Below are 21723 nucleotides of genomic sequence, written 5' to 3'. Positions count from 1 at the left end.
GTTTATATACTGTGTCAAAATATGTTTGGCTAATAAATGGTTATAAAACTTATAAATTATGTAAAATTAATGTAATTTAATAAAGGTTGAGTGTTGCGGTGCTGTGTTATATGCGGTCCTCACCGCGGACAAAATAAAAATCCATAGTTGACGATTAATAAAGTTTTGAAATAAAGAATTGTCTCTTGTCTTATTTAGAAGGAGGGGGCGGAAACTGGACGCTACTTCATTCATGCTGCTAGTAGAAGAGACGCTGCTCGCCACCAAAGTACCCTGGCCCCAGCGGACATTTTTTTTAGGTCTGATTAGAAGACGACCTCTATTATAAGACGAGGGGTATTTTTCAGAGCATTTGCTCTGAAAAAAACCTTGTCTTATAATCGAGCAAATACGGTATATACACACATATACATATACAGACCACGTGACCTGGGCACTTGTCCTAAATAACACGCACCAACAACGAACAAAGGGTTAACTGGCAACAGAAATTTCTCGAGTGGGGCCAGCTGATACGTGGAACAGCTTCCTAGCAGAAGCTGTAGGAGGCGAACATAGAGTAAACTAGTGAATGCAGCTTGTTAGCTGATTGGCAACTGTTCATTTGTGGATACTAAAACGGAAGGGTAACAAATACATACACAAACCACGTGACCTGGACCTAAAGCAACAAATACACAACCCCATTACCTGGGAACTTAACCTAAATAAAGCACACCTAACAAAACGGGTAACCGCCTCATCACACCCCCCCAAAACCTAATGCAACCCTCCCTGTCCCTAGCAACAAATAAAAGCAGAACCAACACATCGAAAACATGTAACAATCGCACGTACAAGCTATAACATACAATGAGTAACAACAAGAAAAATATAGCGATCAAATCTAAATACGCTTGGCTAGGGAAATTAACCTCCATAAAAGTGCACACATAGTAACATGAGCTCAACAGTATAAACGCATGAAGACAAGAGAGCGTGCTTAATAATGTGTAGAGCAGGGCTAGAGGCATATAACAGGTATCGGTAGTAAAAGGGTTAAACAGGCTTAGTAAAATTTGGGTATGAGAACTGCACCTGTGTGGTGCCAGATATACACATAGCAGTCTGTACCAATAACAGCACCCCCGCATAGACCCCATAATATGGGTCTAAAACAAAAAGAACCAAAGTATACCAGGAAGGGGGGCGACCCCCCAAACACAGAGAGGGGATGCAAACATGTCTGGGACAGGTACGCAAAACAAATGAATTATGCACAGACACAGTGACATGTAACCTTTCCAGACATAAATGCATGTAAAAGTGCCATGCATACATAAAAACAATCCGAATCAGGAAAAGTACCCAGCATAGCTCCAGTTAGCAAAGGGAACATAGTGGAGATTTTCGAATAATGTGTAGAACAGACTTGGGAAGGTTTTTGTTTGATTAATAGCACCTGTGTAGCGCCATTCATATACAAAGCAGTCTGTACCAACAACAAAATCCCACATAGACCCCATGAATGAGTTAGCAAGCAAGCAAGCATGCAACGAGAAAACAAAGTATAACAGGAAGGGGGGTGCCTCCTATCAAATAACGTAAAAATGCCTGATTTGCAGGCGTCATTGGGCTTGTAACGACTCCTGGAACGCAGACATGCCGCACTGCCAATACTAGCCGAAAACCGCAATGTCACTTCCTGAAGTTCTGTGATATCTTTCCTGTACAGCATCAGAAAACATTAGACGCTGCAACGTAGCTGTGGGAGGGAGAGGCATTGGTTAAATAACCATAGCCCCTCCCACAACTACAGGCTAATGTACATTAGCCTTAATATATATTGGCAGCAGGGGCTAATATTAATATATATATATCGGCAGCAGGGGCTAATATTAACCCCTTAATGAAAATTGACAGTCACCCGAAAACGAACGGTTAACGACAATTGACGTGCCAGGACCACCATGACTTTAAACGACCTCGAGACATTCAGCAACGCCACGATCGGCACTAGGGGCCATATATGGCCCCTCCCCGGGGCGGACGCCCGTTTTAAAAGCGTTTAGGAGGCGATCAACGATCACCTCCTAAACTTAAATGGTGTCGCTGGAATGCCTCGATCGTGAGGCATTCAGCGACACCAAACACTTACTCAGGACCGGAGAGCGGTCACAGCCGCCGCTGCAAGTGATCTTCGCCATCCGGAAGATGGCGGCCGCCCGGGAAAAAAAATAATAAAGATGAAAAAGTTCCAGACCCTCTAGAGAACTCTGGCTCCACTTGCAGGTTGAATACAGGTACTGCATTCAACCATGCAAGTCAATGGAGCCCAACTTTCTAATCACAGTGTGATTAGTAAAAATAAATTAAAAAATAAAATAAAATTAATAATAATTAGAAAAAAATAGTTAAAAAAAAATCAGGGGAACCTTCAAGTTGAAAAAAATTGTAATTTTTTTTTAAAAAAAGGCAAAAATAAAATATATATATATAAAAAATATATTTTTGTGAGCAAGTCCTAAAATTAGCACATTAGCTTAAATCAATTCTCGCATGGAAAGAGTTAAAATACTGGCATATTAAAAATGTCTTTTAAAAAATGTATGATCTGATGGAGTAAATTGAATTGGCCAGGTTTAACAATGTCCCAATTAACACGGGGGGAAGGATGGCCACACTTCTAATTTCCAATTAGAAAAATGCACACATCCCAAATGTGGCCTTTCAGTTCACCCAAAAAATGACAAACCCATGCATGTGGGGTATCACTGTAGTCAGGAGATGTTGCTGAACACATATTGGGGTGTTGTGTGACAGTGGCATATACCAGGAGCTGTAAATTCATACATAAAGTAGGTGTGTGGGGGAAAAATACACACAAAAAATACTACTGCAAACTTTGAAAAAATGCTGGTGGTAAAATGTGTGCATGCAAAGAGTTAAAATACCAGCATTTTAAATACCCTGGGGTGTCTCGTTTTAAAAAATATATGGTTTTATTGGGCACACTGAAATGGCCCGGCCCAAAGATGTACCAAATAGGGCATGGGCAGTGGATCCCCAAATACCAAAGTTCAATGTTGAAAAATGCGCATACCCCAAATGTGGCCCTTCCCCCCCCCCCAAACAGCCAGGCAAAATCATTCATGTGAGGTATCGCTGTACTCAGGAGATGTTGCTGAACACATATTGGGGTGTTTTATGAGTAAAATGTGTGTGAAAAAACAAATGCAAAAAAATGAGTACCACAAAGTTTGACTAAGACTGGTGGTAGATATGGTGCATGGAAAGAGTTAAAATACTAGCATTTGAAATACCCTGGGGTGTCTAGTTTTCAAAAATATATGATTTGATGGGGTAAATTGCATTGGCCGGCTTCAAAGATACCCGAAATGGCACATGAGGGGAAGAATTACCAGATTTGGAAAAAATGGCTTTGAAATAGCAAAACGCTACCTGTACTTATTGCCCCATAACGTGTAGAAAAAAGCAAAAAAACATTGGGTATTTCTAAACTCAGGACAAATAGTAGAATCTATTTAGCAGGTTTTTTCATTACCTTTTATAGATGAGTAAAAGATTTTTCAACAAAAGTTTTTCACCATATTTTATACTTTTTTAATAGTAAATAATATGATACAATCAAAACAATGTCATCTAAAGAAAGCCCTTCTTGTCCTGAAAAAAACATGATATATATATATGTTAAAACGGCCATTGTCATGAAGGGGTTAAAGAATTAAAACTAACTGCCAGTTCAGGGTCTTTACTTCAAAGAGATAAGTACATATTATGTAGTTAAAAATACAAATCTAACACCGATATATATATATATATATATATATATATATACACACACATTTATACATACAATCTCTAAATCAGCGCACTCACATCAAATAGGTTATAAACTCTCATGACTGTAGTTAAAGCTACTTAAAAACACCTTTCTAAGATGACAAAACTGGAGTTTTAGTCACATTATATGGCCATATTATGCTAAGCCTACCACTACGCCAAAGTACTCCAATGTAGGTGGGTCCTAACGCTAAATACTGTTGCTTATATGGAGCTAAATCTTTGCAAGTACATTGCTTACCAGGAGCCAAAAGGCCTTCCTAAACACAGACACTCCTGCAATTTATAGGTTTCCAAGGACCTCACCAATGGAGCACCTGTGGTGGGGAGGGGTGCTGAACCAAAAGCTTGGTCAGAGCTTCAAATACAAACAAATACAAAAAGGAAGCACTCACCTGAACTAGCATTAATTATAAGGGGGTGCTACTGAAGACCAAAGTCATACACAATCTCTAAATCAGCGCACTCACATCAAATAGGTTATAAACTCTCATGACTGTAGTTAAAGCTACTTAAAAACACCTTTCTAAGATGACAAAATTGGAGTTTTAGTCACAATATATGGCCATATTATTCTAAGCCCACCACTACGCCAAAGTACTCCAATGTAGGTGGGTCCTAACGCTAAATATATATATACACACAGACCTGTGTGTGTGATCTCATGCTGTCCTTGAACGGCAGAAATTAGTTTAGATTTAGGGTGGCCTGGAAGCAATTGCCCACCGGCCCAGCTCGCCCCTGAAAAGAGATTTTCTTTTTTGTTTCTAAAGATAAATATAATTTTTAATCAAAAATCCTAATAGCACAATTTTAATTTTACCACAAAGTTAGATTAGAAACCTCTTTGTTATCGTTTTGTTCTATAAAATGTTCTACCTCTGTACAAAGCTCAGCTTTAACCCCTTAAGGACCAGGCTGTTTTTTTTATTTTTTGTACCCTTTGGGACCAAGGCTGTTTTAACACTTTTGCGAAGCTCGTGTATAGATGTAATTTTCTCCTCACCCATTCAGTTTACCCACATGTGACAGGGCCAGGCTAGCTGGCTCATATGTTCTTGTGAAGTTTAGCCGGTCATGGTCATGGAGCTCTTTTGTGTCCCGTTCGTGATACCGTGACCCGGTAATATTTTATAAGACGTTTTATTGTGTAACCGGCCCAGAGACTGAATGTGGCTGCAGCTCCAGCCAGGTAACCTGGCTGGGGCTCTTAATCGGCCAGCACAGCCCTGTCTGCCCAGACAGCTCCCGCACTACAGGGGGGGGATAACACAGGTGGGGGGAAACCATTGTATTCCTTTATACCCTCACCTGATACATCCCCTGTATACTGATAGAATTTGTAATGGGATGTGGCTGATGGGATTGGGGGTTGGGTTTGGTGCACATTGAATTGAAAAGAGTTCTTGTTTTACTACGAATGGTGGTCTGACTGATCCGTGGATAGTAGGAGCTATCCGTGATTCCTCAGCCCTCAAACAGGGGTACCCAGCCTTGGGTATGGTGACCCTGTAACACCACACAAGGTATATATCGTTTTTTTTCAGGACAAGAAGGGCTTTCTTCAGAGACCATTCGTTGATCATATCATCTAATTTCCTATAAAAAAATAAAATATGATGAAAAATTGAAATAAAACTCACTTTTCTCACTTTCATTTGAAAAATCTTTTAGTCATCCAAAAAAGTTAAAAACTGCTAAATAAATTCTACACTATTTGTCCTGAGTTTAGAAATACCCAATGTTGTTTTTTTTTTTTTTTGCTTTTTTCTGGAAGTTATTGGGCAATAAGTACAAGTAGCATTTTGCTTTACCCACCATAATTTTTGTTATTGGTATTTCTCATGCTTCCCCAAGCCTCAAGTATTAAGCCAGTATCACAATCTCATGCTGACGAGTCCCATTAAGGACAAAACAGTTGTCCATGAGTGGTGATGTGGCTACTGCACCTCTTACCCGAGTTTTGTCTAAAGGCTGTCTTGTATAGCGGGCAATTACTTTCAAGGGAGAATAGTGGTGGTATAACCCACCACAGTGAGTGGAGCGAATAAGCAAATAAAGAGATATAGCTTTGGGGTTAAAATTGATCAGAATCTGGGATGTACATAAAAGATAAAAGAAAAAAATAGTGCAACCTGTTTGCAACACAAATTAATGCAATAAAAGTAATGTATTATTATGATTTTTAATGTATATTTTTATATTATTTATAGTATAATTGTATTAACCCAAGTACTGCATTTATACTAGGAAGTTTTACCACCCATATTGTACTATTTCCATTTCCTGGGTATTTAACATGTTGTCCCCCTCTCCTTACACATGTTCCCTGCGAGCTCAGCACACTGCCTTTAGTGCAGATTACTCACGAGGATGTGAATTTGAGACAGACTGTATTTTCGATTGCGGGATGCATGCGCATATATGCGCGAAAACCGCAAACTTGCAAGCGAGCATACTTTTGGTCATCCCAGGTTATGGTACGTATATGGAACCAGGAAGAGGAAAGAAATTGTTTGCACAGTTTAACCCCTTCAGGACCGGGATTTTGAAACTAAGGTGGCGCTAAAAGACCGGAGCCGTTTTTGTTTTTGCTATGTCTTTCTTCAACTGTAATATCTCTCTTATCAATTAGTGCACCCACACAAATCATATATTTTTTCAGCACAAGTAGGACTTTCATTTGAAACCATATTAAGCTGGGTAGTACATTGTTTTGTTTGAAGTAAACGTGAAAAGGGGGGGGGGGAATGAAAAAAACATTTTTTAACCGTTTTGTATACATACAAATTGTACACACATTGAACCAATGGGAAAAAAGTATCCAAAATATATTCATTAACTTGTCCCGATTTGGAAAACAACCAATAAAGCCAGGATTTTCATCTATTTTGACCACTACAGGGCAAATATTGCAAGGCATGCATCTCGTTTTTAAAATGTAATTTTTTTCAAATTTGGCATGGTAGGCTAATAACTGCAATAGTTGTCACAGATACTGATTATCCCCCAAAAATTATATGTTTATGAACAGTAGATAAGTCAAGGTGTTCAACTAGGGTAATTTTGACACTTTTCAAACAGGGATTTTATCACCAATTGCTGCCAAATGTTGAGGTATTTTTATATTTTTGTGGGTTTTTTTGCATATATTGCAATGTTGCTTTAGATTTAATATTATATTTTGTATAGAATATGTGCAACTGCAGAAAAAAAACACCAAATTGTGTTCACCAACATCCCCCGGTTCCAACAAGGCCTCACATGTATGGTTCATGCATTTTTTGAGGTAGCTATGAGGGCAAAACTGGAACATGCGCATTTTAGTTTTCAAATTTGGAATTTTCAGAAATTGGTTTACTGGGCCATATCTCATTTGGGACATTTCGGAAGCCCCCCCCCACTGTAAATTACCCCATAAAAGTATATATTTATGAACAGCAGACAAGTCAAGGTGTTCAACTAGGGTAATTTTGACAGTTTTCAGGCACCCATTTCTTCACTGATGTCTGCCAAAGTTCACGGAAAATTTATTTGATTGCTATTTTAACGCACAAATTTCAATGTTACAATTAATTTCTTGCACAGCATATGTGTAACACTGGAAGAAAGCTATGAGGGCAAAACTGGAACATGCGCATTTTAGTTTTCAAGTTTGGAATTTTCAGAAATTGGTTTACTGGGCCATATCTCATTTGGGACATTTCGGAAGCCCCCCCCCCACTGTAAATTACCCCATAAAAGTATATATTTATGAACAGCAGACAAGTCAAGGTGTTTAACTAGGGTAATTTTGACAGTTTTCAGGCAGCCATTTCTTCACTGATGTCTGCCAAAGTTCACGGAAAATTTATTTGATTGCTATTTTAACGCACAAATTTCAATGTTACAATTAATTTCTTGCACAGCATATGTGTAACACTGGAAGAAAACACAACATTTTGTTCACCAACATCCCCTGATTCCAACAAGGCCTCACATGCATGGTTCATGCATTTTTTGAGGAAGCTATGAGGCCAAAACTGGAACATGCGCAATTTTTTAGAAATTGGTTTGCTGGGCCCATATCCCACTTGGGATATTTTGGAAGCCCCTGTAAATTACCCCATAAAAGTATATGTTTATGAACAGTAGACAAGTCAAGGTGCTCAACTAGGGTATTTTGACAGTTTTCAGGCTTGTTAGTGACAAGTTTAGGCCACTGACATTGACCAGGGAGACTGATCAATAATCAGTGACTTAAAATGTCACCGACAAGTGATCAGGTAATAATTATGTATTTTTTTTATTAATATTTTTTTCCCCACAATTACCCTAGATGACCCCTCTCTCTTTCTAAGGGTCATCCAGGGTCTGCCATAATGATCAGATCACTCCTATTGGCCAGGAGTGATCTGATCATCATCAGGTGACTTACTAAACTCATAGCAATTGACCTGGAAGCGCCCTGGACTTTCAGGTCAGTGTTGTTATTTTTTTTGATAATTTTTTTTAACTGATATTTAGTCCCCACAACCTTGTGGGGATAAATGTTAACCCCTGCAATGCCGCGATTGTGTCATACACATTGCGGCATTGAAGGAGTTAACGCTGCACTGTCGCTCTCATGGATCGATCAGGCAGCAGGGGAGGGTTAGGGCTGGTCTCCACACTCATGTGGAGACCGAAGAACCCTCTCCCCCTGTCCCTGAAGCTGCTTCTGGCAGCTGGGACGTAATTGCTGGTCTATAGACCAGCCATTACAGGGCGGAGTCTCTTTGATGACTCCTGTAGGCTTTCATGCCTACAGGAGTCATCAAAGGGCTTGTGGGGGCTCGTTTTTGCTGCTGCTGGTCTGCCTGCCACCAGCAGCAGAGCCCCATACAAAACGGGAGTTAACCCCTAAAATGCCGCGGCATTGAAGGGGTTAATACTGCACTGTGGCTCTCATGGAGCGATCGGGCAGCAGGGGGATGTTGTGTCAGGCAGATGCCTTATTGGCCAAAAAGCTAAGGAAATGTACTACTGTGACTCGTATAGCATCATGGGACAGCTGCCAGCTTCTGGCACAGGGGCAGGTAACGCCAAGTGCTGTCATCAGTCCTTTGCCCCTCCACCCCAGGTAACTCACAAACACAATCTTACACACTCATACATACTCACACACACTTTCACTCTCATGCTAACACGCACTTACGCATACACATTCACGCTCATACACATTTATATATATATACATGCTCTCACACAAATATGTATACATACACTCTCACCTGAACAAACATACATTCATACATACAGTACAAAATGCTGTAAATTAAGAATGCTTTCAAAAATAGACATGTTTATACTATACTACTATATAAGACATATAAATGAGAGGTTTTGGTTATATGAATTGGCCAAAACATAGTTAAGCTCACTCGCCACACCAAGGCACGCTCTCAATATGTAGGAGGTGAGAGTAGGTTCTCACTCCATTGAGAGTGTGCCTTGACGTGGCGGTGGGCTTAATTATGCTTTGGTCAATTCATATAACCAAAACCTCTCATTTATATTATGTTTATTAGGGTGAGAAGCGCACTTTTTGTTTTTTTTTGTATACACTGTACAGCCAATATACTGTATTTCCAGCATGCTCACACCTGTTTGGTAGGCCACATTTCACACATTTGTATTATTTGAGCCTGGAACTAGCTTAGCGCACCAAGATTTTTCTTTTCATTTCTGTGTATTCATACCTTTTAGACAGTATTTCAGACAACTATAGAATTCTCACCAGAAATAGCCCTTCCAGGAATTATTCCAGATTTAGTTCTCTATAAGCATCATAAATTACTAGGGTACATCTTATTGTGGAGGGAGGTATTGACCATATTTAACTGCATATACAATATTGGATAAGGCATCACAATTTGACAAGGGTTGGCATTGTTAATATTTAGCGCAGATGGTATCCTTTAAGCCAAAATATGATCTGTTCCTTGATATGGTGGTACAAGATGTTTCTATTCCCTTGAAATTTCCTTTGTAATTATGAGTACATCAGGGAAAACTGTTTTGGACTTTGCTGCAAGACCCACACAGCTTGTGTATATATACCGTATTTGCTCGATTATAAGACGACCCTGATTATAAGACGACCCCCCAAAATCTGAATATTAACTTAGGAAAAAAAGAAAAAGCCTGAATATAAGACGACCCTAAAGGAAAAAAGTTTTACCAGTAAATGTTAATTCATGTAAACTATTTTTTTTTAATAAAAGCTATGATTGAGAAAAATACACACACACTTACTTACCGGTGCTTCCAATTTCCTGCTGTATTGCCGGGCAGCGGGTTGACGTCTCATTCCGCGGCAGCCGGAAGGAGGTGGAGTTGGCAGCGGGGGTTTGTATGCGTCCGTCGCAAATACCTTCCCCGGCTGTCAGAGATCAGGAACTCTTGAACTCTGATCTCTGACAGTCGGGGAAGGTATTTGCGACGGACGCATACAAACCCCCGCTGCCAACTTCACCTCCGGAAGCACCGGTAAGTGTGGGGGGGGCGACGACAGGAGGATCCAGGTCCCCTGCAGCGGTGCGGGGGATCTGGATCTTAGTCTCCTAATCAGACCTCTATTTGAGGTCTGATTAGAAGACGACCCCGATTATAAGACGAGGGGTATTTTTCAGAGCATTTGCTCTGAAAAAAACCTCGTCTTATAATCGAGCAAATACGGTATTTGACGTGCTTTGTGCAAGTTTGATGGGCTATTTTTAATGTAACCTTTATTTACTCAAACTCATATTTTATTTGTAAATTATGGTAATACCGACCTACAGCTGGATTTTAATGCAAGGCAGGAGGCTTCATATTTGCATAACCTTCTTTTAATGTCATTGCAGCAAAGATAAAAACAGAACAGGTCACAATCAATCAATAAAAAGATTAACATAATATAGTTGAATGCAGCCCCCCCTTCCTCCCCTTTCTTTGCTGCTCACCATTGAAGAAAGGGCAGTTTGTCAATTTTATCTATTCTATTTCTTAAAAGGATATATTTATTTTAACCCCTTAAGGACAATAGGGGTTTTTACTCGTAGTATATTGCGGGACAATGGCTCTTTTAACGTTTTTCAGTGTTACTGTTTAGCTGTGATTTTCTTCTTTCTCATTTCGTGCTTCCACACATATTATATATTGTTTTTTCCAGGACAAACAGGGCTTTCTTTAGATACCATTCATTTTATCATATCATCTAATTTACTATAAAAAAATGATAAAATATGGGGATTTTTTGTTAAAAAATTACCTTTTCTCACTTTTTAAACAGAAAACTTTTACTCATCTGCAAAAACTAATGAAAAAACCTGCTAAATAGATTCTACTATTTGTCCTGAGTTTAGAAATACCCAATGTTTTAGTTTTTTTGCTTTTTTCTGCACGTTATGGGGCAATAAGTACAGGAAGCGTTTTGCCATTTCAAAACCTTTTTTTCCAAATCTGGTAATTCTTCCCCCCATGTGCCATTTCAGGTATCTTTGAAGCGGGCCAATGCAATTTACCCCATCAAATCATATATTTTTACAAACTAGACACCCCAAGGTATCTGAAATGCTGGTATTTTAACCCTTTCCATGCACTAATTTTACCACCACCCTTTGTGAAACTTTATGGTAGTAAATTTTTTTTGTATTTTTTTCACACATGTTGTACTTCAGGTATAAATTTATCGCTCCTGGTGTATGTCCATGTCAAACGACACCCCAATATGTGTTCAGTAACATCTCCTGAGCGCAGTGATATCCCCCATGCATGGGTTTGTAGGGTTATTTGGGAGGTAAAATGCCGCATTTGTGAGGTGTGTATTTTTTTGCCATTTAGACATCTGCCCCATGTCCCATATTTGGGACATCTTTGAACCCGGCCAATTCAATTTACCCCATCAACTCATATATTTTTTAATACTAGACACCCTATGGGCATTTGTAATGCCAATATTTTAACTCTTTCCATGCTGGAATTTTTGTAAAGATAAAGAATTTTAGGACTTGCTTATTAAAAACTTTTTTTTTTTTTTGGTGACAGTGGGGATTTTTACATGTTACCATATTTTAAAAAAAAAAAATTTAAACATTTTTGACGATTTTTTTTTTATTACTAGATCAATAATGATCTAGTAATATAATAATAATATCAATAATATTGATATTGTTTTTACTAATTGTATTGTTTATTCTAAATGTATATTAGTCAAATTTTATTTGATGTTGTATTTTAGTTTATGATATCCATTTATTTTCAGTTTTTTCTTACTCTCCTCTTTTGAGGTAGGGTGCCATTTTTTCATTTATTTTCGGTTTCTCCTTAACTCTTTTTGTGTACACTACTGCTATTTTCTGTTTTCTCTTACCTTGTTTTGATTACGTAATTCTCTTTTGATTAATCCTTCTTCTTACTCGATTTCTAACTTCAGAAGTTTCCTTTTTGTTATCTTGTCTCTCTCCTCTGTGAGGTTTCCTTTCCGTGTGGTGGCCATCTTGGATCAGCTGAACTCTCTCTCTTGCAAGAGTTCGCTGATATTTTATTTTTCTTCATTACTGGTAATGATTCTGTGGTTCACACTGATGTGTAGACATGCTCTCTGTCGGTCTCTTTCAATTGTCTAGCGGTGTGTGTTTTTATCTTCACAGGTTGAGCCCCTGTGTTGCAGGTTTGTCTCTACAGACCTCAACTCCTCTCAGGATTTCATCCTGTCTTGGCTGGAGAAAAAAATGTTCCTCATCTATGGAAATATTTATGGCCAAAATGGCTCAATCTATGACCCAGTTCGTTCAGACCTCGGCTGCTTCTGGCCCGTCTCCACTACTTAAAGAGACATCAGATTATGATTCAGACAAGTCTGAGGAGTCAAAAGTTTCCAAACGTCCCTGGAAAGGGAGAAGCACTTTGTCCGGTAAGGGCAAAGGCCCAGCCATAGTGGATTTTCCACAAGTTCAGGAGGCAAATTCGGAGAATGTTCTCCAATTACTAGATGAGTGGCATGCAACTTCTTCGGATGACTCGCAACATGATGATTTCCTGACCTCGTCAGGGACCGTGAACCACAATTTCTTCATGAATCTGTTGTGGGCGAGCGCCACAATTTGATTTCTGTTGCTTCATCCATTTCACCTCAACCTTCTCCTGCGGATGCTTCAACTATCAACCCCTCTGGGGCAGATTTGTTTGAAACTCATAACATGCTTCACCCTAGAGCCATAAAATGGGCTCCTCCCATGCATTTAAGTCTTTATTTGCAAAAATGGCTCAGACATGCTTTAGATAAGGACGTAAGAAATAAGTTGAGAGCAGAGTGTCCTCGCCCGGTGATCCCGGGAAAAAATGTTGCCACTCCGTTTGACCCTAATGTGGTCTCTCTCATTTCTCCTTTTGAGAAAGGAGAGAGACCACATTAGGGTCTGGAACAGGGCATTAAATTGGCCCACGATAAATTATTAGATATAGGACCGGTTACTCAGATTCTATCTCTAACAGACCGATCCTTCCTTGAGGGTTCTACTCTGGACCCAAAAATCCAGAGTAGTTTGCCTGCTAGGCAAGGCTAACGTGGCCATATCTACCGAGCGCAGAAAGGCTCTACTCAGGATGGATCCTAGACTCGCAGAATTGGGCTCTAAGGAGCTAGGCATGGCAGCTAATGGTCTTCTTTTTAGGGATTCCTTTGTCAAGGAATTGAACTGCCATGTTCCTATTATGACATCGTGGATGAAGGTGAAGACCTCAATGAGAAAAGTGTTCCCACGGGTTAATTGTTTTTCTGCCAAGGGTCAAGGTCTCTAACCGTTTTTACCAGTCAGGGTCCAGTCCATACCAGGATCAGACACCATATGCCTTCCAAGGCTCATTTCGTGCAAGATCTACCTACAGAGGAGGTTCCAGAGGCAGAAGTTTTGCAGTTTTCTCCTGAGGCTGTTTCAACACAAGTCCTGTTATTTATTACCCTTCTTCCATTCCGTCTGCTGCGGGTCGGATATCCCATTTTTTCCGATCCTGGGAGAAAATTACGCCTTACCCTTGGATCCTCCAAACAGCCCGCGGTTATCTCATAGACTTTAAATCTCCCCCTCATCAGTCTCGGTTTCCTCCACAAATCTACAGGGCAACTGCTACCCAAGAACTCATAGACAAGGAGTTGACCTCTTTATTGACAAAGGGGCAATAGAAAGAGTTTACAGTCCTCCAAGTTTTGTCAGCTCCATTTTTCTCATCAAGAAACAAACGGGAGTGTCCATTTAGCAATCTTCACACTTACAGGACCTCATGAATCACAGAGATTGGTTCACACAACCTAGATCTCAACAATGCTTATCTGGTTGTTCCGATCCATCCAGAACATCGTCAATTCCTCCAATTTCTATAGGGCCATCAACTATATCAATTCAAATGCTTTCCCTTCGGCCTCAGTTCTGCTCCTTGGTGCTTTACCAAGCTTCTCAAGCCAGTAATGGCATTCTTCAGATCCAGGGGTGTCAGATCAATCATATATCTCCACAACATCCTTCTTTTCTCTCACGACAAGGATACCCTTCAGACCCAGACTTTGTAGTAGAATTCAGAACTAACTCCAACTTTGTTTCAAAAATTTGATTCCTAGATTTCGAAATCAACTCAGTGTCGGCTGTTCTGCGGCTACCAACTTAAAAAATTACCGCCGTCAAGAAAGATATGCAAGCTATGCTGCGAGTCTTGTCCACAAAGAAAGCTTTCTCGAATTGTAGGTCCTCTGTCCTCTTCCATACAGGTGAGGTGTGCGTGGTTTTTTTTTTCCGGGACCCCTGTATTATTGTGCTAAGATGACTCAAGATAACCCATCTGAGACGAATTCCCTCGCATGATCAACCGGTTCAACTCCCAGAAGAAGTGAGGCAAGAATTGCAGTGGTGGCTTCTCCACATGCAAGGCTGAGCCATCTTTGGATCACATGCTGACTTCGTTGTGGAATCCGATGCAAGCATGCTCAGATAGGGAGCGGCGTCTCTTACGGAAGCCACCGAAGGCCGTTGGTCTCCAGAAGAATGCAATTTACATATCAATTGTCTGAAGTTCATTGCAATTTCTCCACGGTTCGCTATATCATCGCCTAGGGGGGACCAAGTCCAAACATTTGACGGAATTGACGTAACAGATTTACCAGTTCTGTTTCAAACTAAACATTTCTCTTCTCGCAGAATACGTCCCCGGAGTGGAGAATCAGAGAGCAGATTGGTTCTCCAGACATTGGAGGGATGCCAGCGATTGGATGTTACACAGGGGTGTCTAAACCATCGTAGAGGTCCTTTAACTTTGGACCTCTTCGCATCCCGTACAAACAGATTCCACAGTTATTCAGTTGGTTACCAGACCCAGAAGCTTTAGCAACAGATGCTTTTCTTCAAACATGGCCAAGGTCGGGCGCTAATGTTTTTCCTCCATTCACTCTCATTCCCAGGGTCATTCAATGTAAACACACTTATACAAATTACACACACTTACTCATATTCACTAACACACACGTACACTTTTATTCTAACACACATTCTATCTCACACACAAACAATTACAAATCCATGCTCACTCACACAATTACACAGGCATGCTTACACACATGTTATAAACTAGCTTTAAATGAATCATAATAACCAAAAAAGGTTTCTTTGGGGGGGGGGTTTCTCACCGTGGTCCAAGTTCATCTTCAGTGCGCCAGGCAAAGTCACCAAATTTTTCATAAAGAGAGTTGTAGTGTTGCTGGATTCGGACTAGCATGGAAGTAGAAACCTCCATGAGGGTGTTGTATGCCATCTGCTGTTCTTTCCCACTTGTATATCCGTTGTACAAGGTGTAGATTCTGTCAGCTATTTCTGAAAAGAAAGCAAAAAAGTCACTATTTGTTTACTGACCCCATCGTGACAAGACTTTTTTTTTTTTTTTTTTTTTTACATTTTTGGACAGTGGTGACAAAGGCTGTTTTAATATTTCTGCTATGTTTGTGTTTGGCTGTTTTTTTTTCCTCATTTACTGTACCCACACAGTTATATTTTTTTGTCAGGACAAGAAGTGCTTTCTTTAGGTACTATTAATTTGATTTTATAATACTGATTATATAAATTATAATTTACATATATAAATATATAATAACCTCTTAAGGACCAGGCTGTGTTTTATCTTTTGTACCCTTTGGGACAGAGGCGATTTTAACACTTTTGCGGTGCTCGTGTTTAGATGTAATTTTCTCCTCACTCATTTAGGGTAGGCACACAAGTTAAATATTGGTTTTTTTCAGGACAAGAAGGGCTTTCTTCAGATCATATTATCTAATTTCCCATAAAAAATTATAAATTATGATGGAAAATTAAAAAAAAAAAAAAACTTTCTGACTTTTACCCGAAAAATCTTTTACTCATCCAAAAAAGCTAATGAAAAAACCTTCTAAATAGATTCTACTATTTGTCCTGAGTTTAGAAATACCCAATGTTTTTATGTTTTTTTGCTTTTTTAGTTATTGGGCAATAAGTACAAGTAGCGTTTTGCTATTTTAAAACCATTTTTTCCCCAAAGCTGGTCATTCTGCCCCATGTGCTATTTCGGGTATCTTTAAAGCCGACCAATGCAATTTACCCCATCAAACCATATATTTTTTTAAACTAGACAGCTCAAGGTATTTCAAATGCTGGTCTCGTAACCCTTTCCATGCACTAATTCTACTACCACCCTTTGTCAAAGTTTGTGTTAGTAGTTTATGTTGTGCTTTTTTTATCACTAAAATTGCACTTCAGGTATGGATTTACAGCTCCTGGTATACGTCACTTTCAAACAAGACCCAATATGTGTTCAGCAACATCTCCCAAGTACAGTCACACCACCCATACATGGGTTTGTAGGGTTGTTTGGGAGGTAAAACGCCAAATTTAGAAAGTGCGCATTTTTGGAACTTTTACATCTGGTCCTACTGCTTAATAGGGCCATCTTTGAAGCCGGCTATTTCAATTTACCCCATCAAACCATATATTTTTGAAAACTAGACACCCCAAGGTATTTCAGATGCTAGGATTTTTTTTGTAAATAAAATTTTATTGAGGACCGAGATTGCAGTACAACAGCATGAAAAAGTCAGTCAAGTAACATAAGGAATACATCATGTCAAGACATAGAACAAAGTGCGTATGATGACAAACCCACACCGGACACCGCGGAAATCTAAGAATGGACAAAATAAGGCATCATGGTCACTAGTGTACGGTATAGGCGATATACAATACAAAGTAGAGATATAACATCGTTGTTGCCTAGTGGGATACAATAGTCGGACCTACATTTTTGAAAAGAGGTAAGTATGTGAACCGAACCAAAACAAAGGAACCAAAAGAAATCATAAGACATCGCTCTCTGGGATGATGCACACAGTAGCTCAGTATAGAGGATAATACAGGTTGCACAGAAAGCCATACATAGTGGGTAGTAGATGAAGCTTGGCTGTGAAACAGTAAATGGCATGTGACAGAAAAACCAGAAATTGGGATTTGTGAACCAGGCGAGGCCAGCACTCCCCGAAAGTCAACCCCTTACCAAGAGACAGTGTCAATGTGAATGTGCAGAATAGGCTGAGTTGTCTAACCACAAAGACCAGACCCGGTCATATAAATGAATTGTGTGCGCCGCCAAATGTGACATTTTTTCCATGATTCTGTGTTTCTCTAGAGTGGAGAGGACATCCGAGAAAGAAGGCGGGGATGACGCTTTCCACCTTTTAGCTATACCAGGGGCGTCCAAAATGCGGCCCGCGGAACCTCAAGGTGCGGCCCGCGTGAGATCGGCAGCCAGGATCACAAGAGCCCTGCTGCTTACTTGTGGGAGGGTCTATTCTCTGCTCCAGTCCTGCTTCCTCTGTGGGGAGAACGAGGGAGGCCGCGCCCCCTGCTGAAGTCTGTGATCGGCAACGAGAGCTGTAGAGCAGGTAAGGGGGTGGGGGAGGTTGTGTGAATGAGTATGTCAGATTGAGGGAATGAATCTGTGAATGAATGAATTTGTGTGTGTGTGATAGCATGGATGCATGGATGTGTAAGTGCTGGAACCTAGGCATAATGGGACTGTGATTGCTGTTAGCAATCACACTCCTATCATGCCAAGTCAGCCAGTACATGCTGAAACCTGGCTAGCTGCCCCCCTTGTGTATTGATGATGCCAGCAGTAAGGGGTCTGCACTTACAGCCACCCTGTACCAGCATCTGTTGGCTGACTTGGGATGATAGGAGTGTGATTGCTAACAGCAATCTGCTAACAGCAATCACAGTCCCATCATGCCTAGGTTCCAGCATTCACTGGTTGCCTGGGTATAAAAGAGTGTGTTTGCTGTTAGCAATCACACTCCTATCATGCCAAGTCATATTGTTGATTTTTATTTTGTCCAATTGTGGTGTGTTACTTTTGATAAAAGTGTGGTTACACACTAAAATTTTTTATAAAAGTGTGGTTACACACTAAAATTGGACAAAGCCCAGCCAACCAGTACATGCTGGAATCTGGGTATGCCTGAGATTGCTGTTAACAATCATAATATATAATTTTTTCGTACAATTTTAGTGTGTAACTTACTTTAATTAAAAGTGGGGTGGGGGGGTCACTTTCAATTTCGGCTAAGTGAACCCTGAATTTTCGGTTTTGGTCCAGAATTTTCATTTTAGTGCATCCCTAAAATAAATAGAACTATTTTATTTTTACTGATCCAGAATCCTGAATTTGTAGGCCTCAGTGAGAGGAAAAAGTAAAGGTTTTGTGTCATTTACTTTATTTTAATCTGCATATTTTATTAAAGGCCATATTTTCTCTCAGTGAAAAATGAGTGCGGCCCTCGCACGTATACAATTCTGATGAAGTGGCCCACTGCAGAAAAAACTTGGACACCCCTGAGCTATACACAATTTGACGGCTAGGAGGACGTGGATTACTAATTTTCGTATGTTGGAAAGGGGGGGGTCATCAAACATATGTAGAAGGGCAAGCTCAGGGAGGTAATCAAATTCAGTGTGGCATATTGAATGAAGGAACGAGAATACCCGTTTCCACAACGGCTGTAATATCGGGCAGCTCCACCACATATGAGCCATGGAACCCTCCATCCCACAACCCCTCCAGCAAAGTTTAGAGTGGCCAGGGACGATATGGGGGAGGCGAGCTGGGGTTAGGGACCACCTGCAACTAAAATTCTTTTTTTAATTTTTGGGAAGATACAGTGCTAATTTTAGCACTTGCTCATAATAATAAACTTTATTTTTTTATTGTCTTTATTTTATTCTTTTTTGGATTTTTTTTTTTACATTTTGCTGGAATGAGGTGGTTCCTCTGATGCATAATCATTTTTTAACTGTTACCATTTTTTTTTAAGCTTTTTTTCCCCATATTTTTTGTTTTAAATATTTTACTAATCGCATAGTGATTTTACTAATCTCCATAGTTGGACTTCATTGACTTGCATGGTTGAATGCAGTACCTGTATTCAACCTGCAAGTGGAGCCAGAGTTCTCTACAGGGTCTGGAGACCCTCTGGCGAACTTTTCCAATTATTTTTTTTTTTTACAGGATGCGCCGCCATCTTGCGAGTGGATAAATCACTCGCAGTGGCGGTTGTGGAGCAGTCACAGCACGTCCTGGGGTAAGTGTTCGGTGTTGCCTCGTGACCGAGGCATTTCAGAAACACCATTGAAGTTTAGGAGGTGATCATTGATGGTATGGCGGATGTTGACGCCCACTGGGACCATGATGCCGATCTCGGTGTTGCTGAATGCCTTGACATCGAGGCATTATAGCAACACCGTTCAAGCGAAGAAAGTTTAATGACATGACATGTCAGGCACGTCATAGGTCGTTAAGTGACAGTTTTTCCATGACATGCCTGACCCGTCAATGGACGTTAAGGGGTTAAAAAAGGGTAAAATTGTAAAAAAAAAACCAGACTATTTTTGAAAAAAATCTTTTACTTATCTATAAAAGCTAATGAAAAAGCCTGCTAAATTGGGTATGTATAAACTCCTTACAATTATTACAATGTTTTTTTGCAAGTTATAGGGCTATAAGTAGAAGCAGTGTATTGCTGTTTCAAAATTAGCAATAATGACAAGTTGATATCTATCATAAATCCCAGAATCAATCCCCGCATGTACATATACTTTTGGGGTACATATAATTTTGGGGTATTTTAACACTTTTCATGCAGCCATTTTACCATCAATCTTTGGCAAAGAAGTCATTTTTTTATATTTATTTTCACACTCATTGTATTTCAGGTATCAGTTTACAGCTCCTGCTATTTGTCTACCAAAAATGTGTTCAGCAAGATCTCCTGTGTAGAGTGATACTACCCATGCATAGGTTTGTTGGGTTTTTGGGGAGCTAAAAGGCCACATTTGGGACATGCTCATTTTAGTTTTTCAGTTTTGAATTTTGACATCTGGTCATTCTGTACCTATGTCCTGATTGTCCTCTTTGGGCCTGTTTCCTGTGTAAGACCCTGGCTTGGTTGACTGAATCTCCTGCTTCCTGATCCTGGCTTCCTTTTCTGATACCGCTGCTGTCAGAGACTGGGTCAATACAGACGACTGTAAAGACCCGGTGCACCCAAAGATGGAGTTCAGGAGGTATTGCGCAGGAGTGGAGTAGGACAGGGCCTGGTGCAGGGCGACCGCACTCACCCGGGTGTTGAGCACCTAGGGTTGTACAGCCACATACCAGCACCCTGACATAGCAACAGATGTAGTTCAGAACAGAGCAGAACGAAACTTGGCTGGATGTGGAAATCCGAACTAAACTTGGAACTGACAAAGCAAACAAAACTTAGAGATATCCTGCATGCACCCTGGAGCAGGCATGAAACATAGCACTGGAATCATGTGCAGGCTGGGAGAATGGAAGCTAAGCAGATTATCAACAGAAATGTAGCAAGCACGGACAGAGCAAGGAACAGGGAGGACAGAGCAAGGAACATAACCAGACATGACATGCATGATACAGGGCACAACAAAGGAGAGGGAACAAGGCAATGAACACAGGGGAAGGAGTGAGGAGCCGGAATCTTCGGACGCTTCTCCTTTAAGCAAGGATAGGACATATTAACTGGGACATGGGGAGAGGAGAGCAAAGGTACATAAGAGACAGACGCACATGGATACAGGAACTAGCCTAGGACTATATGATAACAATTGGAGAATCCGTCACATCATATGGCCATAGTATGCTTAGCCCACCACTACGCCAAAGTACTCCAGTGACGGTGGGACACACCTTATAAAGGAAACAGAGCTGAAGCTAAGAGCAGATTGGAATCAAGGAATCAGAGGTTCAGGACAGAGCATACGGAAATCCAGGAGTGGACCACAGCAAAACATGGGAACTGAGGCAAGGCAGGGAAAAACAGAGATATGCAGCTCCGCAGCCTGGATGGACCCTGACAGCTGCCTTCTGTATTCCTCAATCCAGTTTGTATGACTACTGGTATCCTGATTCCGGCTCGTCTGATTATTATCTCTGGCTTCTGGCTTTGTTTTGGACTACAGCCCTGGACTGTATTGTTATTATTTTATTTGTATAATAAAGCTGTAATTTTACTGCACTTGTTGTCTCTATCTCTAATCCAGATGGTGCACCTGTCCAGAATGTTTGTTTTAGCATTAGCATTGGCTCTGCAAACTCTCCTGAACTGGATTCCACTCAACACTTACTAGGGGCATGGCCGGTTCTGCCTCGCTTCCCTAGTGTTTTGGGGGCAATCTGGGTATATTTTGAACTGGTTCCTCAAGCATTTCCTAATGATAGAAGCAAGGTTGGCATCCTCATTTTACTGCTTACAGATAAAGCCCTAGCTTGGGCTAATCCTCTCTGGGAGATCGG

General features: G+C 40.4%; 1 protein-coding gene across 1 annotated transcript in view; it reads right to left on the bottom strand.

Moving 5' to 3' along the window:
• Nucleotides 1-21723, bottom strand: part of ASTN2 (astrotactin 2) — a 715352-nt gene that overhangs the window by 49075 nt on the left and 644554 nt on the right. The window contains exon 20 of the mRNA XM_053473898.1: nt 15521-15704. Within this exon, the coding sequence (XP_053329873.1) occupies nt 15521-15704 (184 nt within the window). The remainder of the gene's footprint in view (nt 1-15520; nt 15705-21723) is intronic.

The sequence above is a fragment of the Spea bombifrons genome, chromosome 8 (genome assembly GCF_027358695.1).
Source record: "Spea bombifrons isolate aSpeBom1 chromosome 8, aSpeBom1.2.pri, whole genome shotgun sequence".
Classification (NCBI taxonomy): Eukaryota; Metazoa; Chordata; class Amphibia; order Anura; family Pelobatidae; genus Spea; species Spea bombifrons.
Note: the sequence above shows the minus strand (reverse complement) of the source record. Positions and strands in the feature narration are given on the sequence as shown.